Genomic DNA, 17,111 nt, shown 5'->3' with positions numbered 1-17,111 from the left:
CTGACAGGAGGTGGGTGGCTGTGAGGTGGGGGAGGTGAGGAGGAGATCTGACAGGAGGTGGGTGGCTGTGAGGTGGGGGAGGTGAGGAGGAGATCTGACAGGAGGTGGGTGGCTGTGAGGTGGGGGAGGTGAGGAGGAGATCTGACAGGAGGTGGGTGGCTGTGAGGTGAGGGCGGCAAGGAGGAGATCTGACAGGAGGTGGATGGCTGTGAGGTGGGGGCGGCAGGCAGGACCGTCAGGACACTCCCGGGCCGGCACCAGCAATGTGGGGGGTGAGCAAAAGGTCGGCCTGGCTGCAACTGGGAAGGGGGAGGGGGGCGGTAGCCTGCACATTACTCTGCCGCCCGAATCCAGCTGGAATAGTGCAACTACAACCCCCATCATCCCTGATAGCTGAAGTGTATTACATGACTACAACCCCCATCATCCCTGATAGCTGAAGTGTATTACATGCCTACAGCCCCCATCATCCCTGATAGCTGAAGTGTATTACATGACTACAGCCCCCATCATCCCTGATAGCTGAAGTGTATTACATGACTACAGCCCCCATCATCCCTGATAGCTGAAGTGTATTACATGACTACAGCCCCCATCATCCCTGATAGCTGAAGTGTGTTACATGTATACAACCCCCATCATCCCTGATAGCTGAAGTGTATTACATGACTACAACCCCCATCATCCCTGATAGCTGAAGTGTGTTACATGACTACAACCCCCATCATCCCTGATAGCTGAAGTGTGTTACATGACTACAACCCCCATCATCCCTGATAGCTGAAGTGTATTACATGCCTACAGCCCCCATCATCCCTGATAGCTGAAGTGTATTACATGACAACAACCCCCATCATCCCTGATAGCTGAAGTGTATTACATGACTACAGCCCCCATCATCCCTGATAGCTGAAGTGTATTACATGACTACAGCCCCCATCATCCCTGATAGCTGAAGTGTGTTACATGACTACAGTTCCCATCACCCCCCTGATAGCTGAAGTGTATTACATGACTACAACCCCCATCATCCCTGATAGCTGAAGTGTGTTACATGACTACAACCCCCATCATCCCTGATAGCTGAAGTGTGTTACATGACTACAACCCCCATCATCCCTGATAGCTGAAGTGTGTTACATGACTACAGCCCCCATCATCCCTGATAGCTGAAGTGTATTACATGACTACAACCCCCATCATCCCTGATAGCTGAAGTGTATTACATGACTACAGCCCCCATCATCCCTGATAGCTGAAGTGTATTACATGACTACAGCCCCCATCATCCCTGATAGCTGAAGTGTGTTACATGACTACAACCCCATCATCCCTGATAGCTGAAGTGTGTTACATGACTACAACCCCATCATCCCTGATAGCTGAAGTGTGTTACATGACTACAACCCCCATCATCCCTGATAGCTGAAGTGTGTTACATGACTACAGCCCCCATCATCCCTGATAGCTGAAGTGTATTACATGACTACAACCCCCATCATCCCTGATAGCTGAAGTGTGTTACATGACTACAGCCCCCATCATCCCTGATAGCTGAAGTGTATTACATGACTACAGCCCCCATCATCCCTGATAGCTGAAGTGTGTTACATGACTACAACCCCATCATCATGCATTATTGTGCATATTATAAGATTATCACCTTCCTGATGACGCACGGTAAATGGTGCAAGCGGAGAAACCACCAAATTCTCTCCCACATAAAAACTAAATAAACTACAGATCGCCCCACAGCCATGCAGGCTAAGAGATAAAGTGTTAGGACTGAGAATAGGGAAATTTTTTTAAGAAAATTTATTTTAAATAATATGGTCCGTACGGGCGCATCTCTATTCTTGTGGGGGGGGGGGGGGGGGGGGGGGGGGGGGGGGGGTTTAAATAAAATTTATTAAGTATCGAATTGGTATCAAACATTGAAAAAAAGTTGGTATTGGTATCGAACTCAAAATTCTGGTATTGTGACAACACTACGGGGGACACAGATAACGGCTGCACAGCCCCCCCCGGGGGACACACATAACGGCTGCACAGCCCCCCCCCGGGGGACACACATTACGACTGCACAGCCCCCCCCGGGGGACACACATAACGGCTGCACAGCCCCCCCGGGGGACACACATAACGGCTGCACAGCCCCCCCCCGGGGGACACACATAACGGCTGCACAGCCCCCACCGGGGGACACACATAACGGCTGCACAGCCCCCCCCCGGGGGACACACATAACGGCTGCACAGCCCCCCCCCGGGGGACACACATAACGGCTGCACAGCCCCCCCCCCCGGGGGACACACATAACGGCTGCACAGCCCCCCCCCGGGGGACACACATAACGGCTGCACAGCCCCCCCCCGGGGGACACACATAACGGCTGCACAGCCCCCCCCCCCCGGGGGACACACATAACGGCTGCACAGCCCCCCCCGGGGGACACACATAACGGCTGCACAGCCCCCCCCCGGGGGACACACATAACGGCTGCACAGCCCCCCCCGGGGGACACACATAACGGCTGCACAGCCCCCCCCGGGGGACACACATAACGGCTGCACAGCCCCCCCCCCCCCCCCTGGGGACACACATAACGGCTGCACAGCACCCCCTGGGGACACACATAACGGCTGCACAGCCCCCCGGGGGACACAGATAACGGCTGCACAGCCCCCCCGGGGGACACACATAACGGCTGCACAGCCCCCCCGGGGGACACACATAACGGCTGCACAGCCCCCCCGGGGGACACACATAACGGCTGCACAGCCCCCCCTGGGGACACACATAACGGCTGCACAGCCCCCCGGGGGACACAGATAACGGCTGCACAGCCCCCCCGGGGGACACACATAACGGCTGCACAGCCCCCCCGGGGGACACACATAACGGCTGCACAACCCCCCCCCCCCCCCGGGGGACACACATAACGGCTGCACAACCCCCCCCCCCCCCCGGGGACACACAACCCCCCCCCCCCCCCCCCGGGGACACACATAACGGCTGCACAGCCCCCCCCGGGGGACACACATAACGGCTGCACAGCCCCCCCCCGGGGGACACACATAACGGCTGCACAGCCCCCCCCGGGGGACACACATAACGGCTGCACAGCCCCCCCCGGGGGACACACATAACGGCTGCACAGCACCCCCTGGGGACACACATAACGGCTGCACAGCCCCCCGGGGGACACAGATAACGGCTGCACAGCCCCCCCGGGGGACACACATAACGGCTGCACAGCCCCCCCGGGGGACACACATAACGGCTGCACAACCCCCCCCCCCCCCCCCCCGGGGGACCCACAACCCCCCCCCCCCCCCCCGGGGGACACACAACCCCCCCCCCCCCCGGGGGACACACATAACGGCTGCACAGCCCCCCCCCCCCCCCGGGGGACACAGATAACGGCTGCACAGCCCGTGCCCTTCACGCTCCTCACCCAGTCAAAGTCACAGGGGTTTCCGTCCTCCCGCTGGGTCGGCAGCGCCGTGCACACAGGCGGCACCTTGCGGATGAGCAGGAAGGAGGCGGAGAGCAGCGCGGACAGCAGGTAGTAGGGCTGAGACACCCAGCGCCATAGCCCGGGCGCCGCGTACACCAGAGCGAGCAGCGGAGCGATCACCGCCATGCTGACAGAACACAGGAGCCCGCAGAGACGCCGCGGCCAATCAGAAGCAGCGCTGCCTCTGGACTAGACCTTACGTCACGCAGCTCCGGCCAATCAGGAGCCGCGACATTGACGGCGTCTGTAAATAGAAGCTGGCGGACTGCCCCGAATGGACCTGTGAGCAGGGAAACGCGGGCGCCGCTTCTGATTGGCTGCTGTTAGAGGGGCTCGGCCCACCGGAAGTGACGAGCCCTCTCTCGATCTGCGGGCGCAGGGGGCGGGCTGTAGTAAGACGTTCTGATTGGTCGGTGCTAGGAAAGAGGGCGCAGCTGATTGGCCGAATTTTCGAGCAAGGTGATGGAGGGCTTCTCCGGGCTGTTCGTTCCCTCGGAGCCGCCACCATCACTTCCCTCCGGACCCGGGGTCCCCGCGGTCGTTCCTGGGGCTGGTGTTGGGTTTGGGGCCAGTAAACCTCACCCCGCCCCTGGCGTAACCAACTCTTCCGTCCCCGGGCCCCCTCTGCCGCCTCCGCCCTCACTGTCTGCGGTCCCTGCCGGGGAAGATGGAGCCCGACGGCCGTCCGGTCCCTTCTATCTGCTCCGAGAGCTGCCAGGTGGGTGCTGTGTGCACGGGGATGTGCGGTAACGTGCGGCCACTTAGGACGTCACCCCCCCCCCCCCCCGCCTGCTCTAATGACGTCACCCCCCCCCCGCCTGCTCTAATGACGTCACCCCCCCTGCTCTAATGACGTCACCCCCCCTGCTCTAATGACGTCACTCACCCCCCTCCCGCCTGCTCTCACCCTCCCCCCCCCGCCTGCTCTAATGACGTCACTCACCCCCCCGCCTGCTCTAATGACGTCACCCCCCCGCCTGCTCTAATGACGTCACTCACCCCCCCCGCCTGCTCTCACCCCCCCTCCCGCCTGCTCTCACCCTCCCCCCTCCCGCCTGCTCTCACCCTCCCCCCTCCCGCCTGCTCTCACCCCCCCCTCCCGCCTGCTCTCACCCTCCCCCCCCCGCCTGCTCTCACCCCCCCTCCCGCCTGCTCTCACCCTCCCCCCTCCCGCCTGCTCTCACCCCCCCCTCCCGCCTGCTCTCACCCCCCCCTCCCGCCTGCTCTCACCCTCCCCCCCCCGCCTGCTCTCACCCTCCCCCCCCCGCCTGCTCTCACCCTCCCCCCCCCCCCCCTCCCGCCTGCTCTCACCCCCCCCTCCCCGCCTGCTCTCACCCTCCCCCCTCCCGCCTGCTCTCACCCTCCCCCCTCCCGCCTGCTCTCACCCTCCCCCCCGCCTGCTCTCACCCTCCCCCCCCGCCTGCTCTCACCCTCCCCCCCCCGCCTGCTCTCACCCTCCCCCCCCGCCTGCTCTCACCCTCCCCCCCCGCCTGCTCTCACCCTCCCCCCCCGCCTGCTCTCACCCTCCCCCCCCGCCTGCTCTCACCCTCCCCCCCCTGCCTGCTCTCACCCTCCCCCCCGCCTGCTCTCACCCTCCCCCCCCGCCTGCTCTCACCCTCCCCCCCCGCCTGCTCTCACCCTCCCCCCCCGCCTGCTCTCACCCTCCCCCCCGCCTGCTCTCACCCTCCCCCCCCCGCCTGCTCTCACCCTCCCCCCCCCCCGCCTGCTCTCACCCTCCCCCCCCCCCCCGCCTGCTCTCACCCTCCCCCCCCCCCCCGCCTGCTCTCACCCTCCCCCCCCCCCCCCGCCTGCTCTCACCCTCCCCCCCCCCCCCCCCGCCTGCTCTCAACCCTCCCCCCCCCCCCCCCGCCTGCTCTCACCCTCCCCCCCCCCCCGCCTGCTCTCACCCTCCCCCCCCCCCCCGCCTGCTCTCACCCTCCCCCCCCCCGCCTGCTCTCACCCTCCCCCCCCCCCCCGCCTGCTCTCACCCTCCCCCCCCCCCCCCCCCCCCGCCTGCTCTCAACCCTCCCCCCCCCCCGCCTGCTCTCACCCTCCCCCCCCCCCCCCCCCCCCCCCCCCCCCCCCCCCCCCCCGCCTGCTCTCACCCTCCCCCCCCCCCCCCCCCCCCCCGCCTGCTCTCACCCTCCCCCCCCCCGCCTGCTCTCACCCTCCCTCCCCGCCTGCTCTCACCCTCCCTCCCCGCCTGCTCTCACCCTCCCTCCCCGCCTGCTCTCACCCTCCCTCCCCGCCTGCTCTCACCCTCCCCCCCCGCCTGCTCTCACCCTCCCCCCCCCCCCCCCCCCGCCTGCTCTCACCCTCCCCCCCCACCCCGCCTGCTCTCACCCTCCCCCCCCCCCCCGCCTGCTCTCACCCTCCCCCCCGCCTGCTCTCACCCTCCCCCCCCCCCCCCCGCCTGCTCTCACCCTCCCCCCCGCCTGCTCTCACCCTCCCCCCCCGCCTGCTCTCACCCTCCCCCCCCGCCTGCTCTCACCCTCCCCCCCCCCCCCGCCTGCTCTCACCCTCCCCCCCCCCCCGCCTGCTCTCACCCTCCCCCCCCCCCCCGCCTGCTCTCACCCTCCCCCCCCCCCCCGCCTGCTCTCACCCTCCCCCCCCCCCCCCCCCCGCCTGCTCTCACCCTCCCCCCCCCCCGCCTGCTCTCACCCTCCCCCCCCCCCCCCCCCGCCTGCTCTCACCCTCCCCCCCCCCCCCCCCCCCCGCCTGCTCTCACCCTCCCCCCCCCCCCCGCCTGCTCTCACCCTCCCCCCCCCCCCCCCCGCCTGCTCTCACCCTCCCCCCCCCCCCCCCCCGGCCTGCTCTCACCCTTCCCCCCCCCCCCCCCCCGCCTGCTCTCACCCTCCCCCCCCCCCCGCCTGCTCTCACCCTCCCCCCCCCCCCCCCGCCTGCTCTCAACCCTCCCCCCCCCCGCCTGCTCTCACCCTCCCTCCCCGCCTGCTCTCACCCTCCCTCCCCGCCTGCTCTCACCCTCCCTCCCCGCCTGCTCTCACCCTCCCTCCCCGCCTGCTCTCACCCTCCCTCCCCGCCTGCTCTCACCCTCCCCCCCCCGCCTGCTCTCACCCTCCCCCCCCCCCCCCCCCGCCTGCTCTCACCCTCCCCCCCCACCCCGCCTGCTCTCACCCTCCCCCCCCCCCCCCCGCCTGCTCTCACCCTCCCCCCCGCCTGCTCTCACCCTCCCCCCCCCCCCCCCCCGCCTGCTCTCACCCTCCCCCCCCCCGCCTGCTCTCACCCTCCCCCCCCCCGCCTGCTCTCACCCTCCCCCCCCCCCGCCTGCTCTCACCCTCCCCCCCCCCCCGCCTGCTCTCACCCTCCCCCCCCCCCCCCCGCCTGCTCTCACCCTCCCCCCCCCCCCCCCCCCCGCCTGCTCTCACCCTCCCCCCCCCCCCCCGCCCTGCTCTCACCCTCCCCCCCCCCCCCGCCTGCTCTCACCCTCCCCCCCCCCCGCCTGCTCTCACCCTCCCCCCCCCGCCTGCTCTCACCCTCCCCCCCCGCCTGCTCTCACCCTCCCCCCCCGCCTGCTCTCACCCTCCCCCCCGCCTGCTCTCACCCTCCCCCCCCCCGCCTGCTCTCACCCTCCCCCCCCCCCCCCGCCTGCTCTCACCCTCCCCCCCCCCCGCCTGCTCTCACCCTCCCCCCCCCCGCCTGCTCTCACCCTCCCCCCCCCCCCGCCTGCTCTCACCCTCCCCCCCCCCCCGCCTGCTCTCACCCTCCCCCCCCCCGCCTGCTCTCACCCTCCCCCCCCCCGCCTGCTCTCACCCTCCCCCCCCCCCGCCTGCTCTCACCCTCCCCCCCCCCCGCCTGCTCTCACCCTCCCCCCCCCCCGCCTGCTCTCACCCTCCCCCCCCCCCGCCTGCTCTCACCCTCCGCCCCCCGCCTGCTCTCACCCCCCCCCCCCCGCCTGCTCTCACCCCCCCCCCCCCCCGCCTGCTCTCACCCTCCGCCCCCCGCCTGCTCTCACCCCCCCCCCCCCCCCCCGCCTGCTCTCACCCCCCCCCCCGCCTGCTCTCACCCCCCCCCTCGCCTGCTCTCACCCCCCCCCCCCCCCCGCCTGCTCTCACCCCCCCCCCCGCCTGCTCTCACCCCCCCCCCCCCCGCCTGCTCTCACCCCCCCCCCCCCCCGCCTGCTCTCACCCCCCCCGCCTGCTCTAATGATTTCACCCCCCCCCCCCCCCCGCCTGCTCTCACCCGACCCCCCCCCCCCCGCCTGCTCTAATGATTTCACCCCCCCGCCTGCTCTAATGACGTCACCCCCCCCCCGCCTGCTCTAATGACGTCATCTGGTGCAGTGTGTATCTCGGGACTGGTGGGGGGCTCCCCTGCAGTGTGTGTGGGGGGCTCTTCCCCTCCCCCTTACCTGCTCTCTCTCTCTCGGTTGTCGTCTCTCCAGGCCTCTCGGATCTCACCGGCAGCGTCAATCTCATCCTCCATTATAACTTGGAACATTCGTTTGGGAAATTCTGTGGCAAGAAAGTCAAAGAGAAACTCAGCAACTTCCTGCCGGACCTCCCTGGTAAGAAGCTCGGGTAACTGCCGGGGTATATAGATATCACAGGAGGTGGGGGGGGGGTAACTGCCGGGGTATATAGATATCACAGAGGAGGTGAGGGGGGGGGGTAACTGCCGGGGTATATAGATATCACAGAGGAGGTGAGGGGGGGGGGTAACTGCCGGGGTATATAGATATCACAGGAGGTGGGGGGGGGTAACTCCCGGGGTATATAGATGTCACAGAGGAGGTGGGGGGGGGTAACTGCTGGGGTATGTAGATATCACAGGAGGTGGGGGGGTAACTGCTGGGTATATAGATATCACAGGAGGTGGGGGGGGTAACTGCCGGGGTATATAGATGTCACAGAGGAGGTGGGGGGGGGTAACTGCCGGGGTATATAGATGTCACAGAGGGGGGGGGGGGGTAACTGCCGGGGTATATAGATATCACAGAGGAGGTTGGGGGGGGGGGTAACTGCCGGGGTATATAGATGTCACAGAGGAGGTGGTGGGGTGACATATTCCAACTCCTTTTTATTATTACTGTATCTGATTGTTGCCACTGTTACTGTATGTGCTTGTCGCTCCAGTTACCGTACTTGTTTGGCGCTATTACTGTATGTGTTTGTCGCTCCAGTTACTGTACCTGTTCGTTGCCGCTATTACTGTATGTAATTGTCGCCCCTGTTACTGTACCTGTTTGTTGCTGCTGTTAGTGTATGTGATTGTCGCTCCTGTTACTATACCTGATTGTTGCAGCTATTGCTGTATGTGATTGTTGCCCCTGTTACTGTACCTGTTTTGTTGCAGCTATTGCTGTATGTGATTGTTGCCCCTGTTACTGCCTGTTTGTTGCAGCTATTACTGTACGTGCTTGTCGCTCCAGTTACTGTACCTGTTTGTTGCTGCTATTACTGTATGTGATTGTTGCCCCTGTTACTGTACCTGTTTGTTGCTGCTGTTAGTGTATGTCATTGTCACTCCTGTTATAGCAATAGCTGCAACAATCAGGTGCAGTAACAGGAGCGACAATCACATACAGCAATAGCTGCGACAAAACAGGCACAGTAACAGGGGTGACAATTACATACAGCAATAGCTGCAACAATCAGGTACAGTATGTGATTGTTGCCCCTGTTACTGTGCCTGTTTTGTTGCAGCTATTGCTGTATGTGATTGTTGCCCCTGTTACTGTACCTGTTTGTTGCTGCTGTTAGTGTATGTGATTGTTGCTCCTGTTGCTGCTATTAGGCTGTATTCACACATTCTGTGTTCCACACGGAACATGGGAATGCAGCCTAAGTTTTACTGCTTGAAGTGACACTGTCTCCCCCTTTTTGCATTCTGACGTCTATACATAGGTGTAAAGGGTAAATGTTGCAGTTTTCATACCTTATTTTATATCATATGGTGCTTGTTTAAGTAAAAAGTGATCTTTTATCACCTGTGGATTGTGCTAAGTGGGCGGGACTTCATGGTACCAGTGCCACTTAGTCCTGCCAACAACTGCACTGTAGGCCTTGCCCCTCCGTGCCGTTATGGGCACATAGGCACCGCCCCCTCTCCATTGGTATGGACCGACCTAGAGGGGGTGGGGCCTAGACCTTTGGGCCAACCTGTTCCAATGGTCGAGGAGGGGGCAGGGCCTATGTGCCTATGACTTGATGGTGGGGCGGGGCCAGTGGTGGCACTGTTGCCACATTTTTACTTGAACAAGCAGCATGATGTATGATCTAAAATAAGGTATGAAAACTGCAAAATGTACCCATTACACCTGTGTAGAGACGTAAAGTGACTCTGTACTCACCCCCCCCAAACCACTTGTACCTTGGGATAGCCGCTTTTAATCCAAGCTCTGTCCTGGGGTCCGTTCGGCAGGTGATGCAGTTATTCTCCTAAAAAACCTTTAAACGGGAGTGGCCTAGAGTGTGTATGCATTAGGCTGGCACACCTCTCCGTCCCTCCAGGCAGGTATTCTCCTATTCATCAGCTGTGTCAGCACAGCACATGGGCTGGATCGTTAAAGGGGTACCCCAGCGAAAAGCTTTTTTCCAGTAATTGAAACACATTACAAAGTTAAATAACCTTAATATGCTTTAAGCACCTATCTGCCCCCCCCCCTCCACTATCTGCCCCCCTCAATCCCCCAACAGGGAGGGAAGTAAACTCCTTCTTACCTAATGACTGGTGACCCCAAGCTGTTCTGTGGGAGCCATTTTGTGACAATGACCTCATCAAGAGGGAGGTGGTCTAAGCCCTGTTAGGCCAGCCTCTCCTTGTCAGATGACTCAGGTTGCTCAGCTCTGATTGGATGAACAAGCTGTAAGCCATCTAAGAGTTCTACAGGGTCATTTAGACATCACAGGAGACAAAGTGCATCATGGGAAACCCTAAACCAGGAAGCGAAGAAAAAATGAAGCCACCAACTGCTTCAGGGACCTTTTCATCTACATCGGACAGGGCCGGATTAAGGTTGGTGGAGGCCGTGGACGAAAATTTTGTTGGGCTCTATTTAGATGGCTGATTACTGTAGCACCTACCCCTCCTCACTCCTGGCTGTGTGGCTCAGCATCCTCCTCTGTTCTGCATATGATGGTCACTAGAGGCTGCAGTCCAGAGGAAGATGCCAGGCCCTAGAGACAGGACGGGGAGGGGTGTATTCCCACTAGGGGTGTATTCCCACTTTGTGTTTATGTTAATAATACATAATGTGAGAACCCAGCCCTTCGGTACTTTCTGTGCTCTCCTGCCCCCCGTGTCAGCCACCACAGCAGCAGATGCAGATGTGAATCACAGGCAGAACCTGGACATGCAAGTCTAAGTCCCATCTGCAGTTCCCAACCATATAAACTACCTGAAGCAGTAAGGAGCAACCAGAAGGTACTTAAAGGCTGTGTAGAATATATAGCGGATATGCTACATGTGAACGTACCCTAAGGATTAAAGTACACAGCTGTGTGCAGCCCATGATATGGAATATACAGTATAGCCTGTGTGCAGCATATGACATATATAGGCTATATGCCATATGCTGCACACAGACTATATCTCATTCACTGCTCTCAGGCTATATATCATATGCTGCACACAGGCTATATCTCATACACTGCTCTCAGGCTATATATCATATGCTGCACACAGGCTATATATCATACACTGCTCTCAGGCTATATATCATATGCTGCACACAGGCTATATATCATACACTGCTCTCAGGCTATATATCATATGCTGCACAAAGACTATATCGCATACACTGCTCTCAGGCTATATCTAATACACTGCTCTCAGGCTATATCTAATACACTGCTCTCAGGCTATATATCATATGCTGCACACAGGCTATATATCATACACTGCTCTCAGGCTATATATCATATGCTGCACACAGGCTATATATCATACACTGCTCTCAGGCTATATATCATATGCTGCACACAGACTATATCGCATACACTGCTCTCAGGCTATATATCATATGCTGCACACAGGCTATATACAGTATATACTATACACAGACCATATACAGTACATACCATATGCTGCACACAGACTATATACAGTACATACCATATGCTGCACACAGACTATATACAGTACATACCGTACGCTGCACACAGACTATATACAGTACATACCATATGCTGCACACAGACTATATACAGTACATACCATATGCTGCACACAGACTATATACAGTACATACCATATGCTGCACACAGACTATATACAGTACATACCGTACGCTGCACACAGGCTATATACCGTACGCTGCACACAGGCTATATACCGTACGCTGCACACAGGCTATATACCGTACGCTGCACACAGGCTATATACCGTACGCACCTCTGCTGTAATGTCCCCTATAGTATATATATACCCTTGCTCTGATGTGCCCCAACACAAAACAACACCTCCTACTCACCTGATCTGGGCGGGGGATGGCTCGTCCCTCTCCTGGCTCGTCCCTCTCCTGGCTCGTCCCTCTCCTGGCTCGTCCCTCTCCTGGCTCGTCCCTCTCCTGGCTCGGTACTGTATCTTCAGCCTGGCAGTCGCTGTGACGGATCCTCCAGCAGGCTCCATGATGTCACCTCCTGCTGGGGAGATCAGGTTTCACTGCTCAGGTCCCGCGCTGTCCTCTCCTCAGTGAGGCGGGGGAGGGGGAGTGAGGTCATCGGCAGGAGACAGACATCCTGACAGGGAGAATCCACTCGGGGCCTGCCAGGGGGGGGGGGTCTGAGTTTGCCAGGCAGAAGATATTTACAGAAGATTAACCCTACACCTCCCTCCTTCCCTGGACAGCATGTAGTTTGTCCAGTGCTGTGTCCAGGTACTGTTTTCACTCACTTCCGGGTTCCTGCTGGTGGGGGCCCCCCCCTAGTGGTGGAGGCCCGTGGGCAGGTGCCCCTGTCGCCCCCTCTTTAATCCGGCCCTGACACCGGAGTACCCATTTAAGGCACCTGTGCAGTGTTTAGACAGGTGAGGAATAGGAGAATACCTGGGTGGAGCATTCCTAAGATGAAGGGGAGGAGTGATGGAGGGGCGGTGCTGGTCTAGGGCATAGACACTCTAGGCCACGCCAGTATGACACAGGGCTGCAAGTTTAAAAGTTGTTTTTTAGGAGAATAACTGCATCACCTGCTGAGCGGACCCCAGGACTAAAAGCAGCTGAAGGTACAAGTGGTTTGGGGGGGGTCAGATTGTGGGTACAGAGTCACTCTACTGCGAAGCCCTATGGCAGCCTAAATAATAAAAGGCCCGGCACATAGTAGACATATTGTGTGAATTCTCATTGGTGCTGTGTCGCTATCTTTGTTACATGCAGAGAATTTCAAACCTAGCTAATATAAAAATAAAAAATTACATTTAGAATTTCTCCGAAAAAAGGTTAAAGATGCAATGTCACAAAAGTTTTTTTTTTTTGTAAAAGACTTTAGTGGGTTGTGATCACAAGCGGCTTTGCCGCATTCTTGCTTTATTTTTTAAATGGTTTTCTATGTTTAAAGCGGCAAAAGCCGAGAGATCGTGCTGACCTGTCAGAGAAGCCAAATACCTTAGGAGTAGATCGATGCCAGAACCGCTGCTCTGCGCCGCTGCATTGCTCTTAAATTCACTGATTGCCCCTATGCAAATTTGAAGCTGGATCGCATTTGGGGCATCGGGTAATCCCGACCGAGCAGGGAAGCGTCCCCACGTGCCTCTTGCGATCACCACGGCAACCGAGGACACTTCCGTGCTTTGTCGGGATTACAGGCCTCATCGGACCCGTCTGCGGCAGCACAGATCCCGGCAGGTGACAGGCACGCTGGAATGGGGATAGAGTGCATGTAAGTACAGCCGATTCACAGGCGCAGTTACATATATGAATATGCATAGTGGGAGGGACGCAGTGGTGCTCCCAGACCCAGGCGACGCCCTAAATGCTCTTCAGCTGCAAATTTGCATAGGGGCAAATAGTGAATTTAAGAACAATGCAGGAGTGTCTCCCTTCCTGTCACACTGCGCTCCATGCGGCCACTAGGTGTCTCCCTTCCCGTCACACTGCGCTCCATGCGGCCACTAGGTGTCTCCCTTCCCGTCACACTGCGCTCCATGCGGCCACTAGGTGTCTCCCTTCCTGTCACACTGCGCTCCATGCGGCCACTAGGAGTCTCCCTTCCCGTCACACTGCGCTCCATGTGGCCACTAGGAGTCTCCCTTCCCGTCACACTGGGCTCCATGCGGCCACTAGGAGTCTCCCTTCCCGTCACACTGCGCTCCATGCGGCCACTAGGAGTCTCCCTTCCCGTCACACTGGGCTCCATGCGGCCACTAGGTGTCTCCCTTCCTGTCACACTGCTCCATGCGGCCACTAGGTGTCTCCCTTCCTGTCGCACTGCTCCATGCGGCCACTAGGTGTCTCCCTTCCCGTCACACTGCGCTCCATGCGGCCACTAGGTGTCTCCCTTCCTGTCACACTGCGCTCCATGCGGCCACTAGGTGTCTCCCTTCCCGTCACACTGCGCTCCATGCGGCCACTAGGTGTCTCCCTTCCCGTCACACTGGGCTCCATGCGGCCACTAGGTGTCTCCCTTCCCGTTACACTGGGCTCCATGCGGCCACTAGGTGTCTCCCTTCCTGTCACACTGCGCTCCATGCGGCCACTAGGTGTCTCCCTTCCCGTCACACTGGGCTCCATACGGCCACTAGGTGTCTCCCTTCCTGTCACACTGCGCTCCATACGGCCACTAGGTGTCTCCCTTCCGGTCACACTGCGCTCCATGCGGCCACTAGGTGTCTCCCTTCCCGTTACACTGGGCTCCATGCGGCCACTAGGTTTCTCCCTTCCCGTCACACTGGGCTCCATGCGGCCACTAGGTGTCTCCCTTCCCGTCACACTGCGCTCCATGCGGCCACTAGGTGTCTCCCTTCCTGTCACACTGCGCTCCATGCGGCCACTAGGTGTCTCCCTTCCCGTTACACTGGGCTCCATGCGGCCACTAGGTGTCTCCCTTCCCGTCACACTGCTCCATGCGGCCACTAGGTGTCTCCCTTCCCGTCACACTGGGCTCCATGCGGCCACTAGGTGTCTCCCTTCCTGTCACACTGCGCTCCATGCGGCCACTAGGTGTCTCCCTTCCCGTTACACTGGGCTCCATGCGGCCACTAGGTGTCTCCCTTCCCGTCACACTGCTCCATGCGGCCACTAGGTGTCTCCCTTCCCGTCACACTGGGCTCCATGCGGCCACTAGGTGTCTCCCTTCCCGTCACACTGCGCTCCATGCGGCCACTAGGTGTCTCCCTTCCCGTCACACTGCGCTCCATGCGGCCACTAGGTGTCTCCCTTCCCGTCACACTGGGCTCCATGCGGCCACTAGGTTATTAGCACATAAAATGTGACCACAATGGCTGACGTCTCTGGCTGTCTCTGTCCATCCTCGCGCTGACGCGTCTGTCCGTTCCTCTGTCCGTCACATTGGCGCTAATAACATCTGTCTCTTTCTAGGAATGATCGACACCCCCGGATCTCAGGATAACAGCAGTCTCCGATCTCTAATAGAAAAGCCTCCGATCTGTGGGAATTCCTTCACTCCCCTGACGGGGGCGCTGCTTACAGGCTTCAGACTACACGCCGGCCCGGTGAGCTGCAGAGCTGTGGTGTGCAGGCTGCCGTGTCTATAGCACTGTGACCCAGACCCCTGAGACCCCCACAGCGAGCCCTCAGCTATTCCATGGATAAGGTATATACCATCAGCTGACCTCTGACCTCTTCCCTCTGCAGCTTCCTGAGCACTGCCGCCTGATGCATATACAGCCCCCCAAAAAGAAGAACAAGAAACACAAGCAGAGCAGAACGCAGGAGCCGGCTCCACCAGGTGGGTACAGCTAAGGGTGTCATTACACGGCTGATGGGGGCCCGATAATAACTGTAAATGAGCGCCAATCTGCTAGATCTGTGCTCGTTTACTGGGCCTATTACACGGCCCGATTATCGTGTAACAATGCAGGGACATAGTTATCGATGTCCTTGCAGCCCTTGCTTAAACTTTATACGTTACCTATCCATGCTGCAGGGCTCCTCTTCCTCTGTGCTTCTCCCCGGGTCCCGCTCGCTCCAGCTTCAGCTCTCAGCTGACAGGCCGCTCAGCCAATCACTGGCCGCGGTCAGCTGACAGGCCACTCTGAAGCTGGAGCGCGCGGGACCCGGGGAGAAGCACAGAGGAAGAGGAGCCCTGCAGCATGGATAGGTAATGTATATCGTCAGTCACCGGTCGCACACCGCTATTACACGTAGCGATGCGCGGTCAGCGCCCAACAATTATAGGTTCAAACCTATATCAACGATCAGCCGATTGTTGTCATTGGCTGATGGTTGTATTTATTCCACGTTCCGTCTAATAGTACTCTATAATATAACCTATAATAATACCCCTATGACACGCCTGACCCCATCCCCCACCCCCGCTCACTCATCTCTGTTCCTGCAGAAACTCCCTCCGACTCCGATCACAGGAAAAAGAAGAAGAAACAGAGAGAAGACGACCCCGAGCGGAGGAGGAAGAAGAAAGACAAGAAAAAAAAGAAAGTAAGTAAAGGAAGGGGGGGATGTGGGTGCCAGTGTGAGGGGCAGAAGGGGGGGATGTGGGTGCCAGTGTGAGGGGCAGATGGGGGGGATGTGGGTGCCAGTGTGAGGGGCAGATGGGGGGGAGGTGCCAGTGTGAGGGGCAGATGGGGGGGGAGGTGCCAGTGTGAGGGGCAGATGGGGGGGGAGGTGCCAGTGTGAGGGGCAGATGGGGGGGAGGTGCCAGTGTGAGGGGCAGATGGGGGGGAGGTGCCAGTGTGAGGGGCAGATGGGGGGGGAGGTGCCAGTGTGAGGGGCAGATGGGGGGGAGGTGCCAGTGTGAGGGGCAGATGGGGGGGGAGGTGCCAGTGTGAGGGGCAGATGGGGGGGAGGTGCCAGTGTGAGGGGCAGATGGGGGGGAGGTGCCAGTGGTGAGGGGCAGAATGGGGGGGAGGTGCCAGTGTGAGGGGCAGATGGGGGGAGGTGCCAGTGTGAGGGGCAGATGGGGGGGAGGTGCCAGTGTGAGGGGCAGATGGGGGGGGAGGTGCCAGTGTGAGGGGGCAGATGGGGGGGGAGGTGCCAGTGTGAGGGGCAGATGGGGGGGAGGTGCCAGTGTGAGGGGCAGATGGGGGGGAGGTGCCAGTGTGAGGGGCAGATGGGGGGGAGGTGCCAGTGTGAGGGGCAGATGGGGGGGAGGTGCCAGTGTGAGGGGCAGATGGGGGAGGGGCTAGTGGGAGGGGCAGATGGGGGGGCTTGTGGGAGGGGCAGATGGGGAGGGGGGAGGTGCCATTGTCAGGGGCAGATGGGGGGTGGGGAGGTGCTAGTGTGAGGGGCAGAGGGGGGTTGGGGGCAGTAGTGTTAAGGGGCTCCTCTCTGAGAGTTATCTCACCAGACTCCCCTTCTCTTCCAGAATCGGCACAGTCCGGAGCACCCCGGAGCCGGCAGCTCGCAGAGCGGGTTGCGCTGAGGTTTCGTCTCTTTGTACAGATTGTCGTCAATTTTATAGAGTTCATTCTTTTTAATAAAGCTCCTCTGTCCCCCGGA

The 17,111-nt window shown here is 60.3% G+C and overlaps 2 protein-coding genes across 3 annotated transcripts in view; one reads left to right on the top strand and one right to left on the bottom strand.

Annotated features, from left to right (window-relative positions):
- Positions 1-3,690, bottom strand: part of TMX2 (thioredoxin related transmembrane protein 2) — a 17,296-nt gene extending 13,606 nt beyond the window's left edge. The window contains exon 1 of one of the 2 annotated variants that reach the window (XM_069979578.1): positions 3,458-3,690. In XM_069979578.1, the coding sequence (XP_069835679.1) occupies positions 3,458-3,646 (189 nt within the window). In that variant the 5' untranslated portion in view covers positions 3,647-3,690. The remainder of the gene's footprint in view (positions 1-3,457) is intronic. The other variant, XM_069979577.1, reaches the window with a different exon arrangement.
- On the top strand, positions 3,444-17,111 carry MED19 (mediator complex subunit 19). Its single transcript, XM_069979579.1, has 6 exons — positions 3,444-4,238; positions 7,923-8,045; positions 15,012-15,145; positions 15,288-15,381; positions 15,994-16,091; positions 16,978-17,111. Exons 1-6 carry the CDS (start codon positions 3,983-3,985, stop codon positions 17,032-17,034), a joined length of 762 nt encoding a protein of 253 aa, XP_069835680.1. The 5' UTR covers positions 3,444-3,982; the 3' UTR covers positions 17,035-17,111.

Source organism: Dendropsophus ebraccatus, chromosome 8 (genome assembly GCF_027789765.1).
Source record: "Dendropsophus ebraccatus isolate aDenEbr1 chromosome 8, aDenEbr1.pat, whole genome shotgun sequence".
In the NCBI taxonomy this organism is placed as follows: domain Eukaryota; kingdom Metazoa; phylum Chordata; class Amphibia; order Anura; family Hylidae; genus Dendropsophus; species Dendropsophus ebraccatus.
Note: the sequence above shows the minus strand (reverse complement) of the source record. Positions and strands in the feature narration are given on the sequence as shown.